Raw genomic sequence first — 23,631 nt, 5'->3', positions numbered from 1 at the left:
CCTTCTCCCTCGCTCCCTCACACGTCGAACGCACATCTCGAGGGTTTACTGCAGATCTGCTCCTGGCCCTCACTCACTAAGTCACTGTGAATGTTAATGAGCATAATAGGCAGAGCACAAATTAAATTTGGTTTAATGTCATTAAGTGAAATTAGGCAGAACGGGACAGTGTGTGTTTTGACACAGTGCGGCCTGCTCCTGTTGTCTCTCATTAGAGTTAAGGCAGACCACCCCTCTTGGTGCTTTGTGTGAAGCAAGAGCCAAAGCCCAGAAACAAGATTCAAATGAAGGGTTTCTGTGTGCCTGTCAGACAGCTTACGCCACCATCAGCGTGCTACCTGGCTTTGTGCACAAGGAATAAGCCCCACTTGCTATTTCCCAACAAGTCATTTAAAGTCTTGTGGATCCAGGGACCTTAGCTGAGCTTTTCCCTCTTCCTTAAAAGTGACAGCTGCCGTTTTCCCATATATACTAGCCACTGGTCTGTCACTAATTAGTTATGTGAATCCCAACACTTTGTTTGGTTTTTATGCTGAATTAAGCTTGGCAGTCGCAGCATCAAATAAATATTGGTGCAGTGAATTTGACCAGCAAAGGCCACTGTGATGATGAAGCATTGGTCTTAATCATTGAGCACAGATAACTGGAAACGCCAAGCTGCAATGCTGTATGGATGGTTTCAACACACTTAAAACAGGGCTAAACTGACAGGCTTCTCAGACACATTTCAACATCAAACTGTTTTTCCACACTTCATGGGCTTAAATAAGTCTAATTATTTTCAGAGATATTAGCCTTATAGCTCATATATAACTTGAAATGAAATTGAAGTGATTGTCATTGTGATACACAGCACAGCACACGGGGACACAACGAAATGTGTCCTAAGCTTTCAACCATCACCCTTGGTGAGCAGTGGGCAGCCATGACAGGTGCCCGGGGAGCAGTGTGTTGGGACGGTGCTTTGCTCAGTGGCACCTCAGTGGCTCAGGATTCAAACCGGCAACCATCTGATTATGGGGCCGCCTCCTTACCCGCTAGGCCACCACTGCCCCTTTGGTTTAATATCCCTTATGGTTTAGAGAAGAGAAGACTGCGTATTTCTGTGGCTTTTAAAAAAAATTTATGTGAAGTAGAGCCCCCTGTGGTCCAGGAGTCATCTGAAGTCAAACAAGTGAATTTCTAATCATGCCTGGAGAGTGCTGTTGATTTCACAGCTTTGAGGGTTTCCATTTTTGTTGTTTCTCCTCCTCTCCTCTCAGCATGGCATGCCTCCGACCACAGCTCTGTAGCCCCTGTTTTCTGATTTAGAGCCCTCAGACTACCAGTCTTTTTACCAGTTGAATTTAAAGCCCTTTACTTAGACACTGTAGCCATAACACCTCCAGCAAAACAGAATAGGCTGAGTTATTATACAATGTTCTACCATGCCTCGCAATGTCAATACCCATACATCTGTCTCACTAAAAACCCTGTGTAAGTCTGTGTAAGGATGGGAAGAGATGGCTGTTTAAGATTCATTGCAAATAGATCTATGTATAGCATCTGTCGCCAAAGCCTGTGAACGTATGCATGGAAATCTCTCTGCAGCACATGGACAAATTAAGTGACATTACATCTTTTATGGCAGTGGAAGCTGTCAGTATAAATGTTGTCACATGACTGAGCTCCTCAGTTGATTGAGGTGTGGAATAATATATAGCTACAAGAGCACTTTTCATGCAGTGCAGGCAGCTAATAGCGTGTTTACAATTTCACAAAAACAAAACCTTAAAGCAATAAAAATCTAATTAGTGAAATTGATTAAATAATCAGTATCTTTGGAGTTTTCAGCTACTCAGAATTTTCTTTTTTTTTAAATTATGTTGTTACTGCTTTTAACATTTCCTTTAATGTTACTTTAATTCTTTCAATGCCCACCTGCCCACAAAAGAGTGATGCATCCACAAGCCATTGCATAACCACAAACCTTTCAGTCAGTATAAAATGATATAAGATTGGAAAATTAAAGTATGGTTAGTGTCAGCATTTTGTTTGTTTTCTCCACAAGTTGCTGCCATTTCAGATGCTCTAATCAACGCACTGTTGTATTTATTGTGGTTGAAAGTGGTTTACAACTGAAACAAACTGAAAATAATGACAATACTTCCAATTTATGAATGTCTGGCTCATCCTGATTTTAAGGAGTACTACTCTGATCTACCTCACACATCATTTAAAATAAACCTTCTGCTAACATAATACTACATTCATTATTTATTGTCATATTATTACAATTTTCTTTTTTGCTATTTTAAGCCCTACTCATTACTGGGTGTGTGTCACTCAAATACATTTACATTTACAGCATTTATCAGACGCCCTTATCCAGAGCGACTTACAATCAGTAGTGACAGGGACAGTCCCTCTGGAGCAACTTAGGGTTAAGTGTCTTGCTCAGGGACACAATGGTAGTAAGTGGGATTTGAACCTGGGTCTTCTGGTTCATAGGCGAGTGTGTTACCTATTAAGCTACTACCACCCAAATACTTGCTGACCAGTGACTGGAAGCCACACCCACATGAAAGGTTTGTGTTAAAACTTAGCCCAAACTTTAGGCAGCGCAAACAAGACAGAAGGTGGCATTACTGCAAAAACAGCACACAATTACATACATAATTTGGTTGCAACTTAAAAGTTTTTTTACTTTTCATATCAATTTTCAAATCAAATATCAATATGTATATTTTTCCAGCAATTAATTTTTTTTCAATAATAGAACTTTTTTTTTAAATAATTTTGAGACAAATCTGAGGAGAGCTTTTACTGTAATGAGCTTTGGGTGTGCAGTCAGTTTAATGCTTGTCCTTTTTTCAACTATTTTTGGTCAGTGTGAAACACTGCATGCTGGGAACACTTGACAAGACCTGCCACTTTGGTGAAGCTCTCAGTTTCCTACCCATCAGAATTCTCAGAGTTGCTTTCATTGGATTTAAAGATAACTAACAATCCTTATCTGACAACGGGTCAAAAGTATTTGCTCAATCCTCATATTCACTCAGAAATATTGAGAAGCTCATAGTTCACTTGTGGGGACACTGTCCGCTCTACCATTTGTTTTCTCTTCTCTGTAGCTACCCAAATGGGAGCCATATTGTGTCATCAAGATTTATTGTAAAACTATTGTTTATAGTTCAGACTCTGATATTAGAAATGCTTAGTCTTTTTCTCTTTCTCTCTCTATCAGCAAGCGTTGAAAGAAAATGTGAGGAGGAGGGAGGCTGAGGAGAAGCAGAGGAGAGCACACCTGGCCAAGGAGAAGGCTGAGAGAGAAAGGCAGGAGAGACAGCAGAAGAAGAAGCGACTGCTGGAGGTGAACGCAGGTAAGAGGTTGTTAGGTCACCTTTTTTTGCCCAATTCTACAGCTTATTGCTGTACCTGAAATGGAGAGGTGAGTGAAAATCAAACAATCTCGACATGTGCACACACAAACATTGTCGTCTTCAAATCTGACTGACAGATGGAGACGAATATACAGTCAGGAAAAACTATTTGAACCCCTGCTAATTATGTAAGTTTGCCCACTAACAAAGAAATGATTAGTCTATAATTTGGTATGTTTACTTGAACAGTGAGAGACAAAAAAAAATGTATTTTAGTTATAAAAAAATAAGTTTCATGAACAAAATAAGTATTTGATCCTCAAACAATCATTAAGATTTTTTGCTCCCAGTTGAATTTGATGCAGGTAAGGAGCTGACAATTGGAGTTTCTCAACTCATTGCCTGTATGAAAGACTTCTTTTCATTTCAAAATCTGCTGCATTGCCAAGATCAAAGATCTTTTAAAGAAACAGAGACTGATTGTGGACCTACACAAGGCTGGAATGGGCTTCCATTGCCTGGTTGAGAAGGTGACAACAGTTGGTGTGATAATTCACAAATAGAAAACCATGAAACAACTGCCAATCTTCATCGGTCTGGAGCTCCATGCAAGATGGAGTTTTGGTATGGAACCAGCCCAGAACTACTTGGAAGTTATTAGTGATCTCAAGGCAGCTGGGACCATAGTCGCCAAGATGGATGGACTGAAATCCTGCAGTGCCTGCAAGGTCCCTTTGCTCAAGAAAGCACATTTACAAGTTTGCCACTGAACATCTAAATGATTCAAAGGAGGACTGGGTAAAACTCGGTGTTGTGGTCAGATGAGACCAAAATCAAGCATTTTGGCATCTACTCAAATCTCCATGTCTGGAAAAGAAGACATGTTGCCTGTGACTCCAACAACACCATTCAAACATGGAGCTGGAAATATTATATTTTTAAAACTATAATATTTTCTGCCAAGGTGACAAGACAACTGCACACCAAAGACAAGATGGATGGGGCCATTCACCATCAAATCTTGGGTGAGAACCTCCTTCTTTCAGAAAGGGGATTGAAAATGGCTTGGAGAGGATCTGCAAAGAGGGGTGGGACTAAATCCACCTTGAGTTATGTGCAAACCTTGTGGCAACTACAACGTACTAAAGTATGTTTTGCATTGTTATAGTTCTGTCACTGTTCAAATAAATCTACCATTGAAATTATAAAAATATTTGTTAGTGGTCAAATGTAATCAGCAGGGGTTCAAATATGTTTTCCCTGACTCTATTACAGTTGCCAGAAAGATAGAAACACAGGAGGAGAGAAGGAGAGAATGAAAAGCAAGAGAGCAGCTGCTAGACAGACACAGGACAGAAAGGACAGTTAGAGGAGAGCAAGCCGCAGTTAAAACCATAATCACAGATGAAGGGTTCTTAGATCTGATGCTCCACATTGCATTCAACACACGGTCCATTGCTATGCATGTGTGTTTGTGAGTGCTGCCTTGAAATGTCCTTAAACTCTCTCTCATACAGCTATATATATGCTAACTTGCACAGCAAAAGTAGATTCCCTGCAACCTATGTGTTCATCCAAAGTGAAAACATAATTAATGTGACTGTTTATTTGCCCATTCATCCACAAGTCATGGCCACTAAAACCATTATATTGCAATCTTATTGATTGAGCAATTATAATGAATTTTCTTTAACATTGGTTTGGTTTGGTTTGGTTTGAGTAAAATTGGGAAATCAGCTGAACTCCACAAGAGAGGCAGAGAGACACAAATGAGTTATTTTTTGAGTTTGTTCACTTTTTTTTGTCATCTTTAAGTATTTACAGTAATAGCAAGATCAATAAATAAGAAGAAAGCAGTTTCAACTCCCAGTCACTGTTCATTGTGATATTACAGATGCTGAGTATGCTTCCCAAACTTTTGACAACAAAAAGGTGTTTGAGGTAATGAACACCAAATAAGCCAACTAAAGCCAACTATTTTTTAATCTGATAGTCAAGATCAGGGAAAGTATCTCAGCAGAATGCTTAATAACATTTATATGTTGGGAGTTAATGTTTTTTTTAATTATTAAAACCAGTGGTCTCCGTCACCGTGGTTCTCTGTGTGTGTTCATGTTAACCAGGAAATAATGTTATGTCAGTCTGATTGCTCATGCTGTTATGCTCACAGGCCGACAAGGCAAGCTGACTAGCTGCAGCTAGTATCTATATTCATTTATATTATACACACACATACACCTACACACAACGTCAAACTCTCCAGTGGGAAGTAAAAGTAGATAAACACCAACAACTTGAGACATAAAACAACTCATGCACTCAGGATTTCAGAGACTGAGCAGGCATGAAGCAGGAACTTATGAGTGAGGGACATGATTGATGGATTAGCTAATCAATTATGGATGGACGGTTTGCTGGTTAGATAAGCACTTCAATATGGAGATGTATGTTTGAGTCAAGTGTTTTTGGCCCCCATACAGTTTCTTTCTGATGCCTAATGAAAACAGACGGGAGAAAACGTGAAGCCCAAACCAAGATCTGTATATGTGGTTGGGGACTTTGTTGTGTCAAGCAGTACATTTGCAGAAATGACAGAACATCAGTGGTAGAGCATATCATACTTTTACAGAAATGAACAGAATTTAAATTTGCACTCCCACACACTTTGAATACACCATATATGTATTATTGAGTGAAAACAGAAATCCTTCTGGGTCTATGGACTTGGAGTTGTTTCGGTGCTCTTTGAGTTAATATGGCAGAAGTGTCTCTTGCTCCAACTTTTAGTCTGCAGCACTGTGTTAAACTCGAACATGTTCTAACATTTTATTAAACTTTTATTCACCAGCCCACCTAGCTGCAGAAGAGCATTATATGTCACCATGATCAATTAAATATAGCCCCAGCTTAGCCTACTTACTCAACTGAACTGGGCTTGTCCTACACAGTTGGAAAGCATACAAAGATTTTGTTAGCTCTCTATTTTTCTCAATGTAAAATACAGGCCAAATGTGCAGTATTTTCGAGCTGAAAAGAATGATCCAGTGGTTTGGACAGCAACAAATAACACCTCCAATCTACTCTTCCGGCATGCTGTTGATGGCTGAAAATTGCATGATTCTTTCAGCCTGCCACATAGCTGCTCAAGTCATGTAGTCTTAATTAAGAACTGTGCATGGCGAAGCAGGGCATAGGTCTGCAGAATTAACTGCCCAGACTCTGCAGAATTAAGTCATGCTGGTGACATTGTGTCTCTTTATCCTGTTGCTCTGTTCCTTCTCTCTTGTGCAGCCTTCCTCTTCCCCTCTGTCCCTTAATAAAGTTCTCTTTGTGAGTAAAAATGAAATACCAAGTAATAAAAATGAAAGGCCATTCGTTCTCACATCAGTTGTGTTCCTTTGTCATTTGGAGGAAGGACATGAAGCCAGCTGAGCTTCTTCTACAGTTCCACGTCCTTCACACACACTTTGTACTTGTGTGGTATTATTTTTCATTTTAAAGGTGTTCTTAACCATTATATAGGTATAAGTACTAATTCCCTTTCATTAAATCACGCATTAATGCTGCTCATCAGATCATCTCAGCCATTCCACATATGAACCTGTTTCCACGATTGTCTTTGTCATAGTGTAAAAAATATGAATGATTTACTGGGAAATGTGTTCTGGTTAACAGACCCGGAACAGAAAATTTTTGCATAACTCCAGCCATCCTAATGGCTGCCAAGGCAAAACAGTGTCCTGTTTAGCAGAGTTCAGCGGGACTTGTATGTATTCATGAGACATTCGTTTAAAAAAAGTGAGAAATATGAGAAAGATCCTGCAAAACAGTTTGTACACATCTCTTGAGCGAGTGATCCAGTAGCAAGTGTGACAGGTAGAAAAAACGGGGGAAAAAGCAGACAGGCAAAAAGGGGGTGAACATCAAAGTCTCATTCACAAGCACTGTTATCTTCAAAGGAAGATTACACCACACATCCCCTCTTCTAAAGAAGTCCTATCACTTTTTTTCTTTCTGTAAAGTCCTTCCTCACTACCTGGGAAGTCGGACATGTCTCAAAGGATTTTTTCCTCTTCAAAATAAGTCCTTGTTTCAAGAAGTAATTTTTTTTAATCATTTTTGTCCAGTGGAAGTGTCATGTAGAACTGAGCAGTTTGCATTCAGAATGTAGGGAAAATAACCAACGTCAACAGGAACATGTATGTGGAATCCAGATCAAGCAGCCATGTCGATCCTCAAACACGGACTTAAACTAAAATATCAAGAATTACCAGCAATTGACCAGCGAGTTAAATAATGAGTGCATCCCCAGAATTATTCAATGTTATTAGTGAAAGATCTTAATTAAGAGCAGACGTTCTTCTCCAGCGTAGTGACCTTATTTAAATGCAGGAAAACTCTGTACACTCATGAGAAATGCCATTTGGCGTTACTAAAAAACATAAAGCAGGAGAGACAGAAAATAAATGTAATGCGGTTTCATTCACACTCACATTCACACCTAATCATAATTAGTAATATAATGGCAGGTTTGTCTTGAACCTTCAAACTCTGGCTATAAAGTTATCAGCAGTTATCAGCAGCATGCAAGGAAAGTGACATTGTTGGATATCGAGAGACTTATCGAGACTTATCGATGCCTGAGGGCTCTTGCTGTGTTGCTTAGTAGCGGGTTGTGGCTGTAGGCGCGGTTCAGCTGACTTCACATATTTCCATTTCTGCTCGGGCCTTCCGTTGGGTTGCTGCTGCGTACCATGCCCTGTGGCAGATGATTGGCTTCGAAGTCATGAGGTGCATGACGAGCCGAGGACTTCTGAGCTGCAAAGTCCAAACCACAGAGTTGAGGAGAAGACGAAGACTTTGAAGACTTGAGGCGGAAGATTGGGGATGAAAGACAAAGGCTTGGGTGTGTCAGTTCTTTTTTTTATATTTAGCATTGGTCACCACCAATGTGCAGGACCATTGGTGAGATGTTTGGGCAGTGTGAATGAGGTCTTTAATTTAGTCCATTGGGGAGTGAGTTGTTGTTCCAGATGAAAGGGTTTATGAACAAAGATTGCATTAAATTTCATCCAGCAGGGCTGGGTGAGTGTGCAGGCTTATGATCAGATTCAACAATCTTGCATGTCCCCTACAAGAAATAATCCAGAAGAAGGAGATATTCTGCTGTTTATCATCTCCCTTGCATCCCTCGTCTTCTGTCTCCAGTGTGTGTGGCACATCATAATCAAAGCCAACTACAAAAACATGCCCTTTTGTACTTTTAGGTTATGCTCACCTCCCTTCATTTCTTGCCTCCACAGAGACTCTCAATTAAATAGGTATGAGTGACATCAGGGCTGTGACATCAGGGCTGTGTATGTGAGCATCTATAAGCAGCTGGTGGAAGGCTGGAGTTTAAAAGGGCCGGTTGTCTGTAAGAGTGAGTCTGTGTGTAGGAGGCAGCCTATGATGAATTACACCTGAACAGGAGGAACTGGATTGTATGTTCTCATTCTCCACCCCAGCATTGCGCAGCGTTTCGCCCAAACTAACGATCAAACGGAGAAGCAAACATTTTGTTTCCTTGTTAAAACAAGTGGCTTTTCACGTTGCATTTGCAGAGGGGTCAGACCTCACAGGAAACATATCTGGGACACCAACGCCTGCAGAATGCTTTAGAATATGGGACTGTGGGATTATAAGGCCTACAGACAGACTTGCCCTAAATATAGTTTACCTCTGGGGACCATAGGGGGATATAAGCCCATCCAAAGGAAGGGGCTACATTAATTCTCAGGGGCAGTTGGTCACTAACCCATGTCTTACGTTTTTCTTTTCTTTCTTTTTTTTTTTTTTTTTTGTGAAAAGACATTAACCAAAAAAAGAGATCTGCCCATTCAGCTGGTCAAGACTGATGTTTAGTCAATTATTTAAAAATGTTAATTTTTATAATGTAAAGGTCAGTAGCAAAATACTAGAACTATGTATTTCAGACTAATTGTTATAAAACTTGAATTAAAAAAAAACGTATTATTGATTTTTTGACACACACACACACACACACACACACACACACACACACACACACACACACACTCTCTCACACACACATATTTATTTATTTACTTACTTACTTAAATGATTTTTGAATCCTTCCCCTACAACTGTTTTCTATTCATACAGCAAAAGATAAAATGATAAGCAAATTACCTGTGAAATGTGTTGTGATCATCTTGATATGTGCACCCTCCATTTCTCTTAATTTCCTCATGTAGAACTTGTGTTCTATATTACGTTTTTTTGACTACATGATGGGTCTTTTTGGTCCATTATTGTTTTTGGGTGGAGAGACATACAAACATCACCTTTTGTAGTTGTGGCCAGGTGGTTAGGTCTGTGTTTTTTCTTTTACTTTTGGGTGTGCCCCTGGTGTGGCTTTATTGTCGGTCAGTTTGAGCTGTAGTAATCAGTTTCCACGGTCGTTCTCCTGTGGCTCAGTAAATGACTCTATGTTCATCTTCTGCACACCACAGCCCACACTTTCAGCTGCAGGTTTATTAGAACCTTCCCTGCTTCTGGCGTTTGTCTATCACCCACACAACAGGGACTGAACTTCAGAATCACTTCACTTCTTTGTCAACTTCCTTTCATCTGTTAATGCTTTTGCCCTCTCCCTGGTAAGGATGAGAATTGTGAACCAGTCCAAATTTTGAGAACCATTTCTAAATGGTTAAATCCACTGAAATCAATCAAATCTTATATTTTTAACAGTTAATAAAAATTATTTAATAGTTAAGAATAGATATTTTTTCTAACAGTTGCACATTTAGAGCATGAAATTAATTTATAGAACAGGTAAATGTAGAGGAAAATTTCAAGATTCAAAGGAATATGCATTACAAACACCATTTGAATAGTATTTCTCAGTGGATTTTACAACTGAATTTTATTTTGCTTTACACTTTTACTATACTCGTCACATGCACAGCATCAGCAAAAAAAAACATGCATTCCCTGTAATTGAAATTATACTGTTAAACTGCCAAATACAGTAATGGCCAAACGGTTTGAGAAGGTTTGCGGTTTCCGTTTTTATTATGTCAATTTGCATATATTCCAGGATGTTATGAAGACTGATCAGATGAATTGCAAAATCCCTCTTTGCAATTAAAATGAAACAGCTACATTTCAGCCCTGCCACAAAAGGATCATTTCAGTGATCCTTTTATTAGAGAATGTTGACGAGCACAAAGCTGGAGATCATTAAGTCATGCTGATTGAGTTAGAATAGCAGACTGGATGCTTTAAAAGGAGGGTGATGCTTGAAATCATTGTTCTTCCGCTCTTAACCATGGTTACCTGCATGGAAACACTTGAACTCATCATTGGATTGCATAAAAAGGCTCCACTGGCAAGGATATTGCTGCTACTAAGATTACAAAATCAACAATTTATCAGAGCATCAAAATCTTAAAGGAGAGAGGGGTTCAAGTGTTGTGAAGAAGGCTTCAAGGTGCCCAAAAAAAGTCCAGCAAGTGCCAGGACCATCTCCTAAGATGATTCAGCTGCAGGATCGGGGTGCCACCAGTGCAGAGTTTGCTCAGGAATGGCAGCAGGGGATCGGCCTGCTGAGGACTGGGGGAAAGTCATTTTCTCTGATGAAGCCCCTTTCCAATTGTTTGGGGCATTTGGAAAAATGATTGTCTGGAGAAGTAACCATCAGTCCTGTCTCGTGCCATCAGTAAAGCAACCTAAAGCTTCTCATTCAAGAAAGTGGGCTCACTCACAAGGACATCCTCCCAACCATCCAAGAACAGTTTTGTGAAGAACAATGCCTTTTCCAATAGGATGGAGGGCCATGCCATAAGACCAAAAGTGGCATGGGCAACAAAACATTGAAATTTTGGGTTCATGGCCAGGAAGCTCCCCAGAGCTTAATCCAATTGAGAACTCAAAGCACTGATTATGAATGAATGGGTTGCCATCAGTCAGGATTTGGCCCAGATGTTGATTGACAGCATGCCAGAGCGAGTTGCAGAGGTCTTGGAAAAAATGTCAATATAAACCTTTGAAACTTAAAATGTTTGTAATTATACTACACCACAGAAACAACTGACAAAAAAACACTGAAGCAGCAAACTTTGTGAAAACCATTTGGCCATGACTAGATTTTTGCTTATATGTCTATTTTGTATTTTATATTCATTATAATTTGCATTAGGCACATGTTCTCCATCATTGAACTGATAATGAAATAGCTGTTTTGATCCTGTAAACCCTAATGCAGTACACTGCAGTATTTTGGTCAGGAATCGGTAAAGAAACAGAAAAATAGGTGCAATCTGTAATGGCATTGGTGTCAATAAAATCTGCTTCCATTGCCAGTCCCTGACTTTTATCTGCTGATTCTCCTGTGCCACTAATGCCAGGCTAGTCATTTGTCTGTACTTGTCAGCCCTGTCCTTTAGCACCTGCTTCATTTTATGTAGCTCTACTTATAGGCCTGACTTGAGTGATATTCGTCTTACGGATACGTGCTGTTCCAGCTGTGCTTCATGGGAGAGGACTTGGCGGACTCTCTAGCCTTGATCTGCCTCTTGAATAATGTGGCTGTTTTATAGTCACCTCTGTAACAGCCTGCCTATCGCTCATCCCATCCATTCCACATCAGCTGCGTCCTCTGCTCTCTCATTTTCATGCTCTCTGTGTTTCTCTCTCTTTTCCCTCTGCTTGTTCATTTCAAGTACCCAAACACACCCCACCCTCAACCATTTCTCTGCAGCCCCTAAGAGAATTTCATCAAAACTTACTGCTCTAAGTACACACAGCTTCTCATCAGCGCACTTCTATCAAGTAAATCTTTGGCAGCTACAGTTTGCCATTGACCCCGGGGGCGGAAGAAGAAGACGCCGCCTCCTATCTGTTGGAACAATGTGATAAGTGATTGACATTCACGCCTCATTTTCTCTGCAGTCGAGGTTGGGCTTCCTGTCTCAGCAGTGACCGCCTACTTGCCTGCTCACCCCCCACCGCCCCTTGTGTAAAAATAGCCTGATGAACCACGTGGCTGCTGTCCTTTTCCAGCACACTTCTTTCAGCAGTTGCTTTTTCTCATTGATTGCCGCTGAATTATTTTGCAAGTGTGAAGCAGTAGGTTTAGTAAATGAAGCACACAGCAGATGACAGTAAGACTTTCACACTGTGTTCTTTGGTATTCTGTGATAATTTAAAATCACATCATGTCCAAAAACAGCAGAGCTGTACCCAGTACAGGTAAAAGAAGGATTCCTTACTAATTACAAAATTATGGTGATGTTTGGTGATCAGATTACATGCGTAATGTGCACCGTAATCTATTGATCAGATGTTAATTGTAAAACCTTGATGTGTATCTGCACAAATGCATAAACTTTAAAGATCTTCTGTGTTATCTTGAGCTCTTTTCTCTCAATTCTTGCATAGGCTCAACCAGGCTGGATCTCAGCTCAAATATACATCTCCACTCACTACCCACTAGGTAGTAGCCTAGTGGGTAACACACTCGCCTGTGAACCAGAAGACCCAAGTTCAAATCCCACTTACTACCATTGTGTCCCTGAGCAAGACACTCAACCCTAAGTTGCTCCAGGGGGGACTGTCCCTGTAAATACTGATTGTAAGTCGCTCTGGATAAGGGCGTCTGAAAAATGTAAATAAATATAATATATAAATATACACTCACTGTGATTGCCAAATCTACCCCAAATTACTCTTTTGAACTTGGTTTTTCCCCATGGGGCATAATATCTGATTGCTCTAATTTGACTGGATTTTCTTTTGGAGCGCTATGTTCTGTTACACAGGATACTGATCTTTGATGTGCTGGCTAGTCAAGATTTTTTATTTGTACCTCACCCCCCTTTCCTTTGCTTGATCAGCTAGGACTTTGCTCTGCGTGGCTGATGTTTAACAAAGACATCGTGGGAAGTAAGAAAGGAGAGGAAGTGTAGTGCTTTATAATCCTGAACATAGTGTAGGTTTGGAGCGGATGGAGAGCACTCCATCCCACTCCCACAAAAATTATTTTTCTTCCCCTGTCCCAATCTGTTCTGCAATTAGACACTGACCTTTTATGAAGTTTCCTAATCCTTTTGACTTTTTTTGTCCTTTTACTTACCAGTCCTTTGGTGAATGGTGGTAGTAGCCTGTTGGGTAAAACACTCTCCTATGAACCAGAACACGAGTGTTGCAGTAGCTCAAAAAACAGGATTTTTAAAAACCTCTACTGGATGCAATTTCCAGGTCTCAAAAAGAGGAAATATCCAGGGAATATTGAAAGGTTGGAGTCAATGAGACAAAGAGCGGGAATGCTTAACTTTACAGAATGCCAAAAAAAGTGGCAGGGCATGAACTCAAGAGGACTGGGAGGGGCAACACTGTGACAGAAGCACTGATCTGATCTGACTGAATTTTGACTGATGCAGAAGTGAGGCTCCTCGGCCCAAAGTTTGAGAAATTCTGCCTTAGCATTTGGTGTGAACAGTGTGTGAAGCTTGATTTATTTCAATTCTCAGTCATCATAATATTCATTCAAATAATGTTAATAAATTAGGCCAATTTGTGTTGATAATAATTACTAAAGTGTTGGAGATTTTTTTTCCCATACAGCAGTGATGTAACTTTTTTCATCGTTTACTCACTTACAAATATATCATGATTGTATCATAGTCAACTGTCCTGCATTATATAGTATAGAGTATTGCAGGTGATATAATAGGCAATGCAGTGTTTCACAACGGTGCACTTCACTTTCACTTAATATATTATGCCAGGATTCTCTGTGATTATCTACCACTAATTATTAACTGATTGTTTCTATTCTTATTATATGGTTAATACCAGCTTATCATTTCCTCCATGGTAGAAGGTACTATACATCTCACTTGAGAGGCGTTTAGTTCCTGAAGCCTCTCCTTTATAGCATGTTAGCCCCCAATACTCTCATCCCACTTGCCCTACAATGGTGTTTATTTTTCGATTTTTTTCTACTTGTGAATGGGGAGCTGTTTATTTGCTGTGTCATACATTTCAAAAAAATTCCATATGACCACAAAACTGCCCTCTTTGGCTGTACAGACACACACAGCACTATGATTTACAACCTGCTCTGAGACCTGTTTGGGGCCAATTGCTTGAGTACACACACAAATACACACACATATTCGGACCCCTCAGGGACAGCGTTTTCATATACAGTAAAAGCAAATGGACTGGACTTAATGGTTTGAACTTTCAGGGGTCTATTTCAGCAATGGAAGGTGTGTTTTTAAACCCAGCTTTACAATGTCCATCAGGTTTCCAATGGCATGTTGCTCTTTTTTTGCCTTGCGTCGGCATCCTCAAAGTAGATTTTTTTTTTAGTATTAGTATTACATAAAAAAAAAAAAAAAGATACACGACTGGGTATTTAGTATTACAAATATACGTTTAAAGGTTATTCGAAACCCCCAAACACACCTGTAAAAGGTTTTGCATAACCTATTTGCACTTTATTTCACAGTGGTGCATGATTTGTTTTCTATACCATCCAAAATAACAAAATGGACTTTGAAACTGTACCGGGTTTAAAACCATGGAGAATAGAGTAAAAACTTATCTCTCTCCACACACAAAAGCACTGTATTCAAACCACTTCAAATTGATGTGACCTGGCAGAAAGAGGCATGGCACAAAAGAGGTTAAAAGGATGAACAGTTTCTAATTTATTAACACCAGTATAATATTATTAGTTACATGTAAATATTGTATGTAAAAAAGGTACCAATGTTACAGAATACAGATCCAAAATGAAACACAGGAGGGAAAGATAGAAAAAAAGACAGAAAAGCCTGAACCAAGCTTCCAGGAGAAAAAGGAGTAGAGAGAAGACTCGAGAACTGGAAGGCCCAGTTCTGATGGAAAAGAAGCTGAGAAAAAAAAAGTCCCCGCTACCAAACGTGAGTCTCCCGTCTGGGGCAGACAAAGGTTCAAGTTCAAGGTTCAAGTAGGTTCAAGTAAACTTTATTGTCATCTCTTCTATATATTGTGCATATATACAGAGAGACGAGAAGACGTGGCTCCAGTTTACACAGTGCAACATAAAAGTAGACAAAAAAACAAGAAACAGATGCGTCACATGAAATACAATATATAAATAAATAAGATACAAAATATACATTATAGCTAAAAATGTAGTGTTAAAAAGTGACCAGTGATATATACATGTTTAGACTGTGCAAATAAAAAACAGTAGTGATAGTACAGTTATTGGTTTCAGTGCAACAAGAAGAGGTAGTCCGTATAGCAGCTTGTGCTTAATTGCAGCAATGAGGTGTAAAGTGCAGAGGTGCAACAGAGTTAGTGTGTGTGGGGGGGAAGTATGAGTGCAGGTAGTGTGTTCAGGAGCCTGATGGCTTGTGGGAAGAAACTATCACGCATCCTGGAGGATCGAGACCTGATGCTGCAGTAGTGTCTGCCGGATGGGAGGAGTGTAAAAAGTCCATGTGATGGATGTGAGGGGTCAAGCACGATGCAGGAGGCTCTTCTGATGCAGCGCTTATAGAAGATGTCCTGCAGTGGCGGAAGAGACATTACGATGATGTTACCAGCTGCTTTGATCCTTTGAAGCTGCCTGATATCGGCAACAGTACTGTTACCGAACCAGACAGAGATGCAGCTGGTCAGGACACTCTCTGTGGTGCCCCTGTAAAACGCGGTGAGGGTGGGAGGGGGCAGGTTGGCTCGCTTCAGCCGTCTCAGAAAGTGGAGATGCTGCTGGGCCTTTTTGGTAATGGAGGTGATGTTGGTGGTCCAGGTGAGATTGTCTGAGATGTGGACTCCCAGGAACTTGGTGTCTTTTACAGTCTCAACCGTGGAGCCGTGGATGCTGAGTGGGGTGTGTGTGGGGCGAGTTCTCCTGAAGTCGACGATCGTTTCCTTTGTTTTGTCCACATTCAGCGACAGGTTGTTCTCACTGCACCAGGCAGCCAGCTGCTGTACCTCATCTCTGTAAGCCGACTCATCGTTGTTACTGATGAGCCCCACCACGGTCGTGTCGTCGGCCGTGGTGGCAGGGCGGGGTATCACAAAAACGGTGATCGCGGCAGGGAAGACGACACACATGTAGATGATGTTACAATTGTATACAAATCCAGCCAACCTCACTGGGCCCTTCACAAAGATCTCCGCTGCATGCACCAGATCTCCCATCCGCCATACCACGCCACCTACTGCCTCAGTGGTACTGGTTTCAGCATCTGGGTTTAAGTATCGCTGGCTACTTCGTCCATCCTTCACCCATCTTAGGTTTAGAGGCATCCTCTTGGGTCCCTCTTATCTACACCACTCGTGTTCCTTGCTGTGCTCCTTGTGCTGAGACATTTGCCTTTACTTCTGACATCAAATGAAATTTGGGCATGAAGATCCACTCCTGTGTCGTCTTCCCCGCCACCATCACCACTCAGGTGTCCTGCACAGGGGGCTCTTCATTTTCCCATTACAGACACTTCCCTAAATGGATTACAGAGCCCCTTCCAGAAAATAAAAAAACAATCACAAAACTTAGAGAGCCCTCTCTTTTGACCTAAGATAATCAGGCCATAAAATCCAAGACACTCCTGGGTCAGAGGTCATTACGTTCTGGACCTTCTGAAACCCCTGGACTAATATCACTTGGTGTGACAATAGACATTCATCTCCCATGTTCAAAGGGCATACCAAGGGTGAGGTCCCTCTAGAGGTAAAATTTGGCAACCCCTAGCGATTTTAGGTGAATTCGAGAATCTGAGAATTATAGAAGGTGAGCAGAAGCATGGCAGAACAGAAAAGCAGCTAGACAGTAGAAAAAGAAGAACCAAGCAGCAAGACCAGACCCAAGTGTAACTCTTCCTGCAACTGCTTCAGCCACAACACGAGAGACCAGCAGCACAGCTAATCAACAAGAGGGAACCTTATCACCATCGATAAAGCAGGAACCTTCCATGCCTTATAATGTGTGATCATCAATCACACAGAGAATGCGTTACGGATCATACTTAGTAGATTAGCCAGGAATGTTCATTGCATATGTCTTCTTCCATGGTACTTGTGAAGCTGGCAAGCTGCATAGCATGCTCCTTAAATTTGTACCTAATAATCTGATTAATGTAAAATCCATAACGTCAGCGTCTATCAAAATAGCTGAATGAATGAGTGTGAATGAAACATACCTTCATTTCCTCTTTTATGTTGTTTGTAAAGGTTTTAGAATTTGTATACAATTGTAAAAAGACTGTGGGGTGAGAGAACAGAGTGTAAAAAACTCCTTCTCCCTCCACACAAAAGCACTGTATTCAACCACTCCAACTTGATGTTACCTGGCAGAAAGAGGCATGGCACAATAGAGATTAAAAAATGAAGTTTCTAATTGATTACGACGGCCCATCTTACACAATAAAATTCCAAAAAGGCATTTCTCCTGAGTGCGTTGAATATCTGCATTAAAATCTATGGTTCTCTATTAAATCTATTAAGATCTGCTCTAATTTGATCCAATTTATAATAATCGTGGACGACCTCTGGGGACAGCCTTTTTGCCCATGCCTCGTTATAAGAACGTTATTATTAATATCACTTACTCGGCATACGAGTTGTCAAACAAGTGGAATTCTTAATAATTTACTAAAAACCACAGGATTATGAATCAATTGACAAATTGTTTCATAACCACACATTTGGGCGCAATTTACCCTTTTGTAGTATATAAAAATACACTACACAAATAATCAGTGTGCTGTCAACTAAGTGTTATTTCATTGGGCAAATGTTCTTAAACTAAATATCATACCCCTTTTTTCCTCTTTTTGACAGAAAATGATGAAACTGGAGTGATGGATAGCTTGCTGGAGGCCCTTCAGTCTGGTGCTGCATTCAGGGACAGGCGGAAAAGAGCACCCAGGCCCAGAGGTGAGTCCACTCTCCCCTTATCTTCTACCTCAAGCCTCCATCGCTCCCCTCCATTTTTTTTCCCACTGAATGTCTGACTTATATTCATCATACAGCCTGCATGTCTCACTCACTACATACTCATTGCTTCTTCAAGTCTATTAATAGTATACAACTTAGGTTACACACACAACTTATCCTGCAGACTCACCCTCCTCACCTAATGACAGCTCAAACAAACTCAGTCCTCTTTCCTTAAGGAAAATTTTACATTAAAGACACTCATATATATTAATCCTGCATCATTTCATCTTCTAGCCTGGATGAAAAAAAAAATGAAGACTGGCACATGAATAAACAACAGAGGGCTAGAAGGCATCACATTGCCTCTGCCTCGTGTGTGCAAAAAAATGAAGGAGGCGGGGGCGTAATCTCCCTTCAACGTGGTATCCCTTCAACGTCTGTTCCAGATGCTCATGCAGCTCGTCTGCTGCCATTGCATGTTTGGGTGCTGCCCAGCTGAGCATCTGCAGCCCAGAACGCGTCAGTCACAGAAAGCCTTAGTCTGAGTGATCTGAGGACAAAATGCACCAGCCTTCACCTTTACAAATGGAGACCTTTAGAGGGACAAATTCAAATCAACCCCCTGCCTTGTAACACAAAGACCCTGTGTTGTTAGAGGGGGGAAAAAACTTTCAACATGCCACATCTTTGAGGCAATCAGACTCCCTTATATCAAATGCACCTATAGAATTCATTTGACGTGAATCTGCTGCCTGTTGTCTTACAGAATGGCAACTTGAACTTTTCCATCTGTAACGTAACCATGCATGATGATCTTGTGTGTGTATGTCTCCTGGCCCATTTCACAGATGAGCCCCCTCAATCTGTCAGCTCCACCTCATGGCCAGTGCTCAGCCCAAGAAAGCAGGGTAAAAACAAATGAAACGAAATGTTGCATGCACTAGGTTCCATTTGTTCCTTAAAGCCCTTTCGGCATTGAATCACTTGTCATCGCAGCATTTCTGATTGTTTTGCTCTGCCTGCTGCACACGCTGTTGTTTGAATTACCTGCTGCTGACCTCTCAAGTTTGGCCTTTTTTGCTCTTGCTTAGGTCTGTCAGTCTGTAAATAATCACATTTCTTCATTCTGAAACAAATGAATAGAGTACTGAATAGAATACCCTTGAATATTACATTGCACAAGTATATAGCAAAATAGTAAGACCAAACACAGTTTGCAATTCATAGCAAAATGATTACAGGAGGTACATTCTTTTACATTCTCTCTATGTATGAGTGTGTGTGTGTGTGAAATACACCAGTGAGCCATAACATAATAACCACCCTGCTTATATTGATCATTTTTACCATCAAAACAGTTCTAATTGTATTACTGATTGGTTTATGCATGTTTCATTATTTATAGATCTTAATCAGTAAAAATACAAGGTCAGTAATAATTGCACTTGCTAACACTAACAATACTGATTGGTTAATTGAACAAAGAAGAAAAACTACTTAATTGGATTAAGAACAGAAAGACTGAGTTGATTTTAAATGCTTTATTTCAATGTTGAAGGAACATCTGACAGTGGCTCAGAATAATAAGTTAATAGTGACTAGTTCATAAGATAATACATTTAGCTTATGAAATTAATGTATTCCTTATTGTAAGAATGAAGAGGACACCTGCACACTTCCCTCAGTCCAAAGCAAGCCTCATCAGCTGTAATGCTGTGTTAATGCTCTTGTTTTTTTTCTATGCTTTTTATTCAAACTGTTTGCCCTTGTGAAGAATCATAAAATGTACTTATCTTCCATTTAGATATTTTGTTTCTTGGTTTAATTGAATTGTAAATGATTTGCAGGAATGTGTCCTGCCACCACTTAAAAACAAGATTCCATTTGACTCTTTATTTATGGGTAGAATCGCTTGTTTGTTTCTAATTCTGCAGGTACATTTCTTTGACTCAAGTATTTTTCTATCCAATCCAACAGATGACCCCATGCCATATGTCAGCCCCAACTCACTGCGAAATGCACTCAGGCCCTGTAATCACGGTAATCAGAAAAGACTCTCTGTGCTATCTGAAGCTGAAAGTGGGTTCTCCTCTTTTTATTCCATTCTATTATCCTTGCAAATTGGGCTTGGCCCAAAATGTTCTGCTGAATACATGCTTCCATTCATTTCTCCTTTGCCTATGTGATATGTGGACTACTCAACTCTTTTCTTTTCATTGCATTTCTGAAAGCTTTTCTTTCATAAAATTGAAACTTTTCCCATCTCTGCTGTGTGATTTACACTCTTCATTGGCTTATATCAGTAGGATATTAACACTACAATTGTTGAAATACAGGTGTGTGTTCATGTGTGCAGGTAAAAATGTGAATGAGCTGGCTGATGCACATTCATCTTTTCCCTGACACTAGCTTGAGACATCCCATTACCGTACAGTAATTAGCACCACTGTAGGTATGATAATATTGGTGTATTTCCTTGTCTGACTAATCACCTTAGTGTGACAAGTCGACATCGGGCAAGTATGATATTGGCCACTGTGTTCTACCTTCTTCTCTGGACACCGAGCACTTAAACAGCTTTAAATTGCACAATACACTAAGGTGCTAATTATGGAAACCACAATTCCCCGTGCATTATTTATGGGCGTGGAATGAAAATGAGTTTAGCGCAGGATAAGATAAACAGTGTGGGCAGGCTCATCAACGTCTGGACTGCAGTTGTTATCAGGGTTTAAAAAAAAATTAAGCTGTAACCTTATTAGCCCTTGTTTATATTAGGAATCCCTGTCGGTTGTATGTAGGCCCACATCATTGTAATTACTACCACACTTTCCACCCACAGCATAGGCCATTTTCTATATTTATGACTGAAAATAAATCAGCCAATATTCCTGAAATGAGACTGGAGATCACAGGAGGAGCAAATACTGAAAACACAGAGAATTTAAATGTGGAGGAGGGGGAAAAAAGTAAAGTAGATTCATGATGACTGGTAACTTGCTGCCCTTACATAATCCATCACAAGGGTAAGAGCTCAGGCTAACACTTAGTCACTCTGCGATGTCCGACAGCATTTATAAATGAAGGGCACACTACATTAGGGGATGTCTGTGGCTATCCCTGGTGTAGCTGGGTTGTCTTAGGCAGCAGAGAGGTGGCAGGGAGGGGTTGCGCAGACAAGGCTGCCCTTGTCCCAATGCGCCTCATGCAGACTCACTGACTAATCAAGCCTCGGGCTCCGGCGTATCACTGTAGGCCCCAGTGCAAACACAAGCTAATTATCTCCCATCTCAGACCAGCTTGTCCCATTCATCTTCATTTCTTCCACGCCATCTGCTTTTTAAGTAAAACTCTTTGCCGTTGCCCCCTCTTACCTCCCTTACCTCTTCCCCTCTCCTCTCCACCGCCTCTGGCCCCTACCTCCTCAGAGCCCCACCTCTCAGTCCAGACTTAATTGCCTGTTATTTGCACTTTAGGCCTTTAGGCCCATGTGATGAGTTTACTGATCTTGTGAGATCTTAGAGTTTGAGGAAGGGGAAAAAAGGAAAACAGAACTTCAGTGAATCATAGAGAGAGCAAATTAATATGCGAACAATAATATGCGAATAATGGACAACTGATAAAGTTTGTCATGACTGTCTCTCCTCCCATGCCCCTACCTTAGTTGTAAATACCGCTTCAATAATTGATCTCCTGGGTGCTTCTGTTTCACACATCGGTGAACCAACAAAGCAGAGGCATCTGTGTGCAGAGATACTGTAATTAGCTTTAGGAAATGGAGTGGCGAGGCCCTGGCACGTCTGGCCATTAGTGCTAAAGGACTGTCCTCTCATCGGCGAAGAGACATTCACAGTTTGTCTCAGGGGGTTCATGGGGATAGGTTTTGCTGATGAGAGCAGAGAGGATGTGTGTTCTCCACCATAAAGAAAGACTTGTAGTTCTCATAGCTAAAGCAGTAGATAACTGGGAAAACCAGTAATAAGATATAAAATGGTGCTCCCTACTCTCTACTTGTGCATTTTCTGTCTTTTTTTTTTTTTTTTTTTTTTTTTATATGCGCTGGAGGCAACACTCAAAGTATTTAAGTGTGACCGAAGAACATCTTTTGTAGGTCTAAGTGGACTGTGGGGCATCATTGACCTCTGTGTGGATAAGTGTTAATGGAATTTAATTTAGTGAAATAAAGCATTAAAAGCATCGAAATATGTCTCATAGAAATGTTGCAGTTTTTGCTTTTGAGTGAGATCCTAAGCGTTTCTGGCAAGAGACAGATTCTGAAACAGTCCATCAGCATCCCTGAAGCTACAGACTGCAATTGTCTGGAAGAATGACTCCCTTTTAAATGGCAATTGTTTCATTTTCTTTATGGATACCCAAGCTGCCAATTTTAACATAATGTATATATCATCTTACTTGTGGTTTGTGTTAGTTTCACCAATCTACACAATTAGTCTGTTCAAATATATGCTTGTGTGTGTGTGTGTGTGTTGAAATTAGAGCTTTAAAAATTGCACTTCCAACTCATTGGTAAAGGTCAGTTGAGCATTTGGTAAATTAACTCTAGTATGTATCTTTTCAACTGGAAGAAGCTGGCATGAAATGAGTCAAGGATTTTTCAATGGCGTTTTTGAGGGGGTTAATGACTGAAAATTTCTAGATTAATGGGTTTATGGATTTTGCATATTTGAGATTGACTAGCCCCTAAGCAGTTTGCTTATGGTTATGTTTTGCAAGTAATCATAAAGACAGTAACTCTTGAACATTTGGCTGGTCACTGGAATTATGGTAAATATTAAAGTACAGAAATGTTTATATTAATATATACAGATGTAAAAGCATCTTTTATAAGCTTTCCTTATTTCATAAAGTTTATGGAAGTATTTCAAAATATCAGTACATTTTACCTTAGCTGATGTCTACCCATGAGTAAAGTTTGGAGGGGAGATTGTATTCAATTACAAAGTGCCTGTCTCTCATTGATAATATGTGTCACTGTTGCAAAAGTTCCTCTGTCAAAACATTTGATTTATCTATATTGTGCAATCATACATCATCTGCATGTCACACATGGCCCGTGTGCCTTTCGTTAGAATGAAGAATTATTACAAAGAGCTTCCGTTCAGGAACACTGCACACTACGCTTTACACATATCTTGAAGAAGGGAGAAAAAATGGTTAGCCCAAAGTGAGATTAAATTCATAGTACCATTAAAATAGCAGAGCTGTGCAAAATTGAGTAACGTTTGAAAGGCATTAAAAGAGATCCAGAAGCCTTCAAAATACCTGTCCTGCTCTGCACACACATAGCTGTGCTTTGTATGCT

General features: G+C 40.3%; 1 protein-coding gene across 7 annotated transcripts in view; it reads left to right on the top strand.

Moving 5' to 3' along the window:
* Positions 1–23,631, top strand: part of diaph3 (diaphanous-related formin 3) — a 219,976-nt gene that overhangs the window by 164,257 nt on the left and 32,088 nt on the right. For 5 of the 7 annotated variants that reach the window (XM_028979066.1, XM_028979068.1, XM_028979067.1 and 2 more), the window contains 4 exons: positions 3,227–3,362; positions 18,210–18,305; positions 19,157–19,216; positions 20,286–20,348. In XM_028979066.1, coding sequence (XP_028834899.1) covers positions 3,227–3,362; positions 18,210–18,305; positions 19,157–19,216; positions 20,286–20,348 — 355 coding nt within the window. The remainder of the gene's footprint in view (positions 1–3,226; positions 3,363–18,209; positions 18,306–19,156; positions 19,217–20,285; positions 20,349–23,631) is intronic. The other 2 variants (XM_028979069.1, XM_028979070.1) reach the window with 2 other exon arrangements.

This window comes from Denticeps clupeoides, chromosome 5, assembly GCF_900700375.1.
Source record: "Denticeps clupeoides chromosome 5, fDenClu1.1, whole genome shotgun sequence".
Classification (NCBI taxonomy): domain Eukaryota; kingdom Metazoa; phylum Chordata; class Actinopteri; order Clupeiformes; family Denticipitidae; genus Denticeps; species Denticeps clupeoides.
This window is presented reverse-complemented; position numbering and strand designations above follow the sequence as displayed.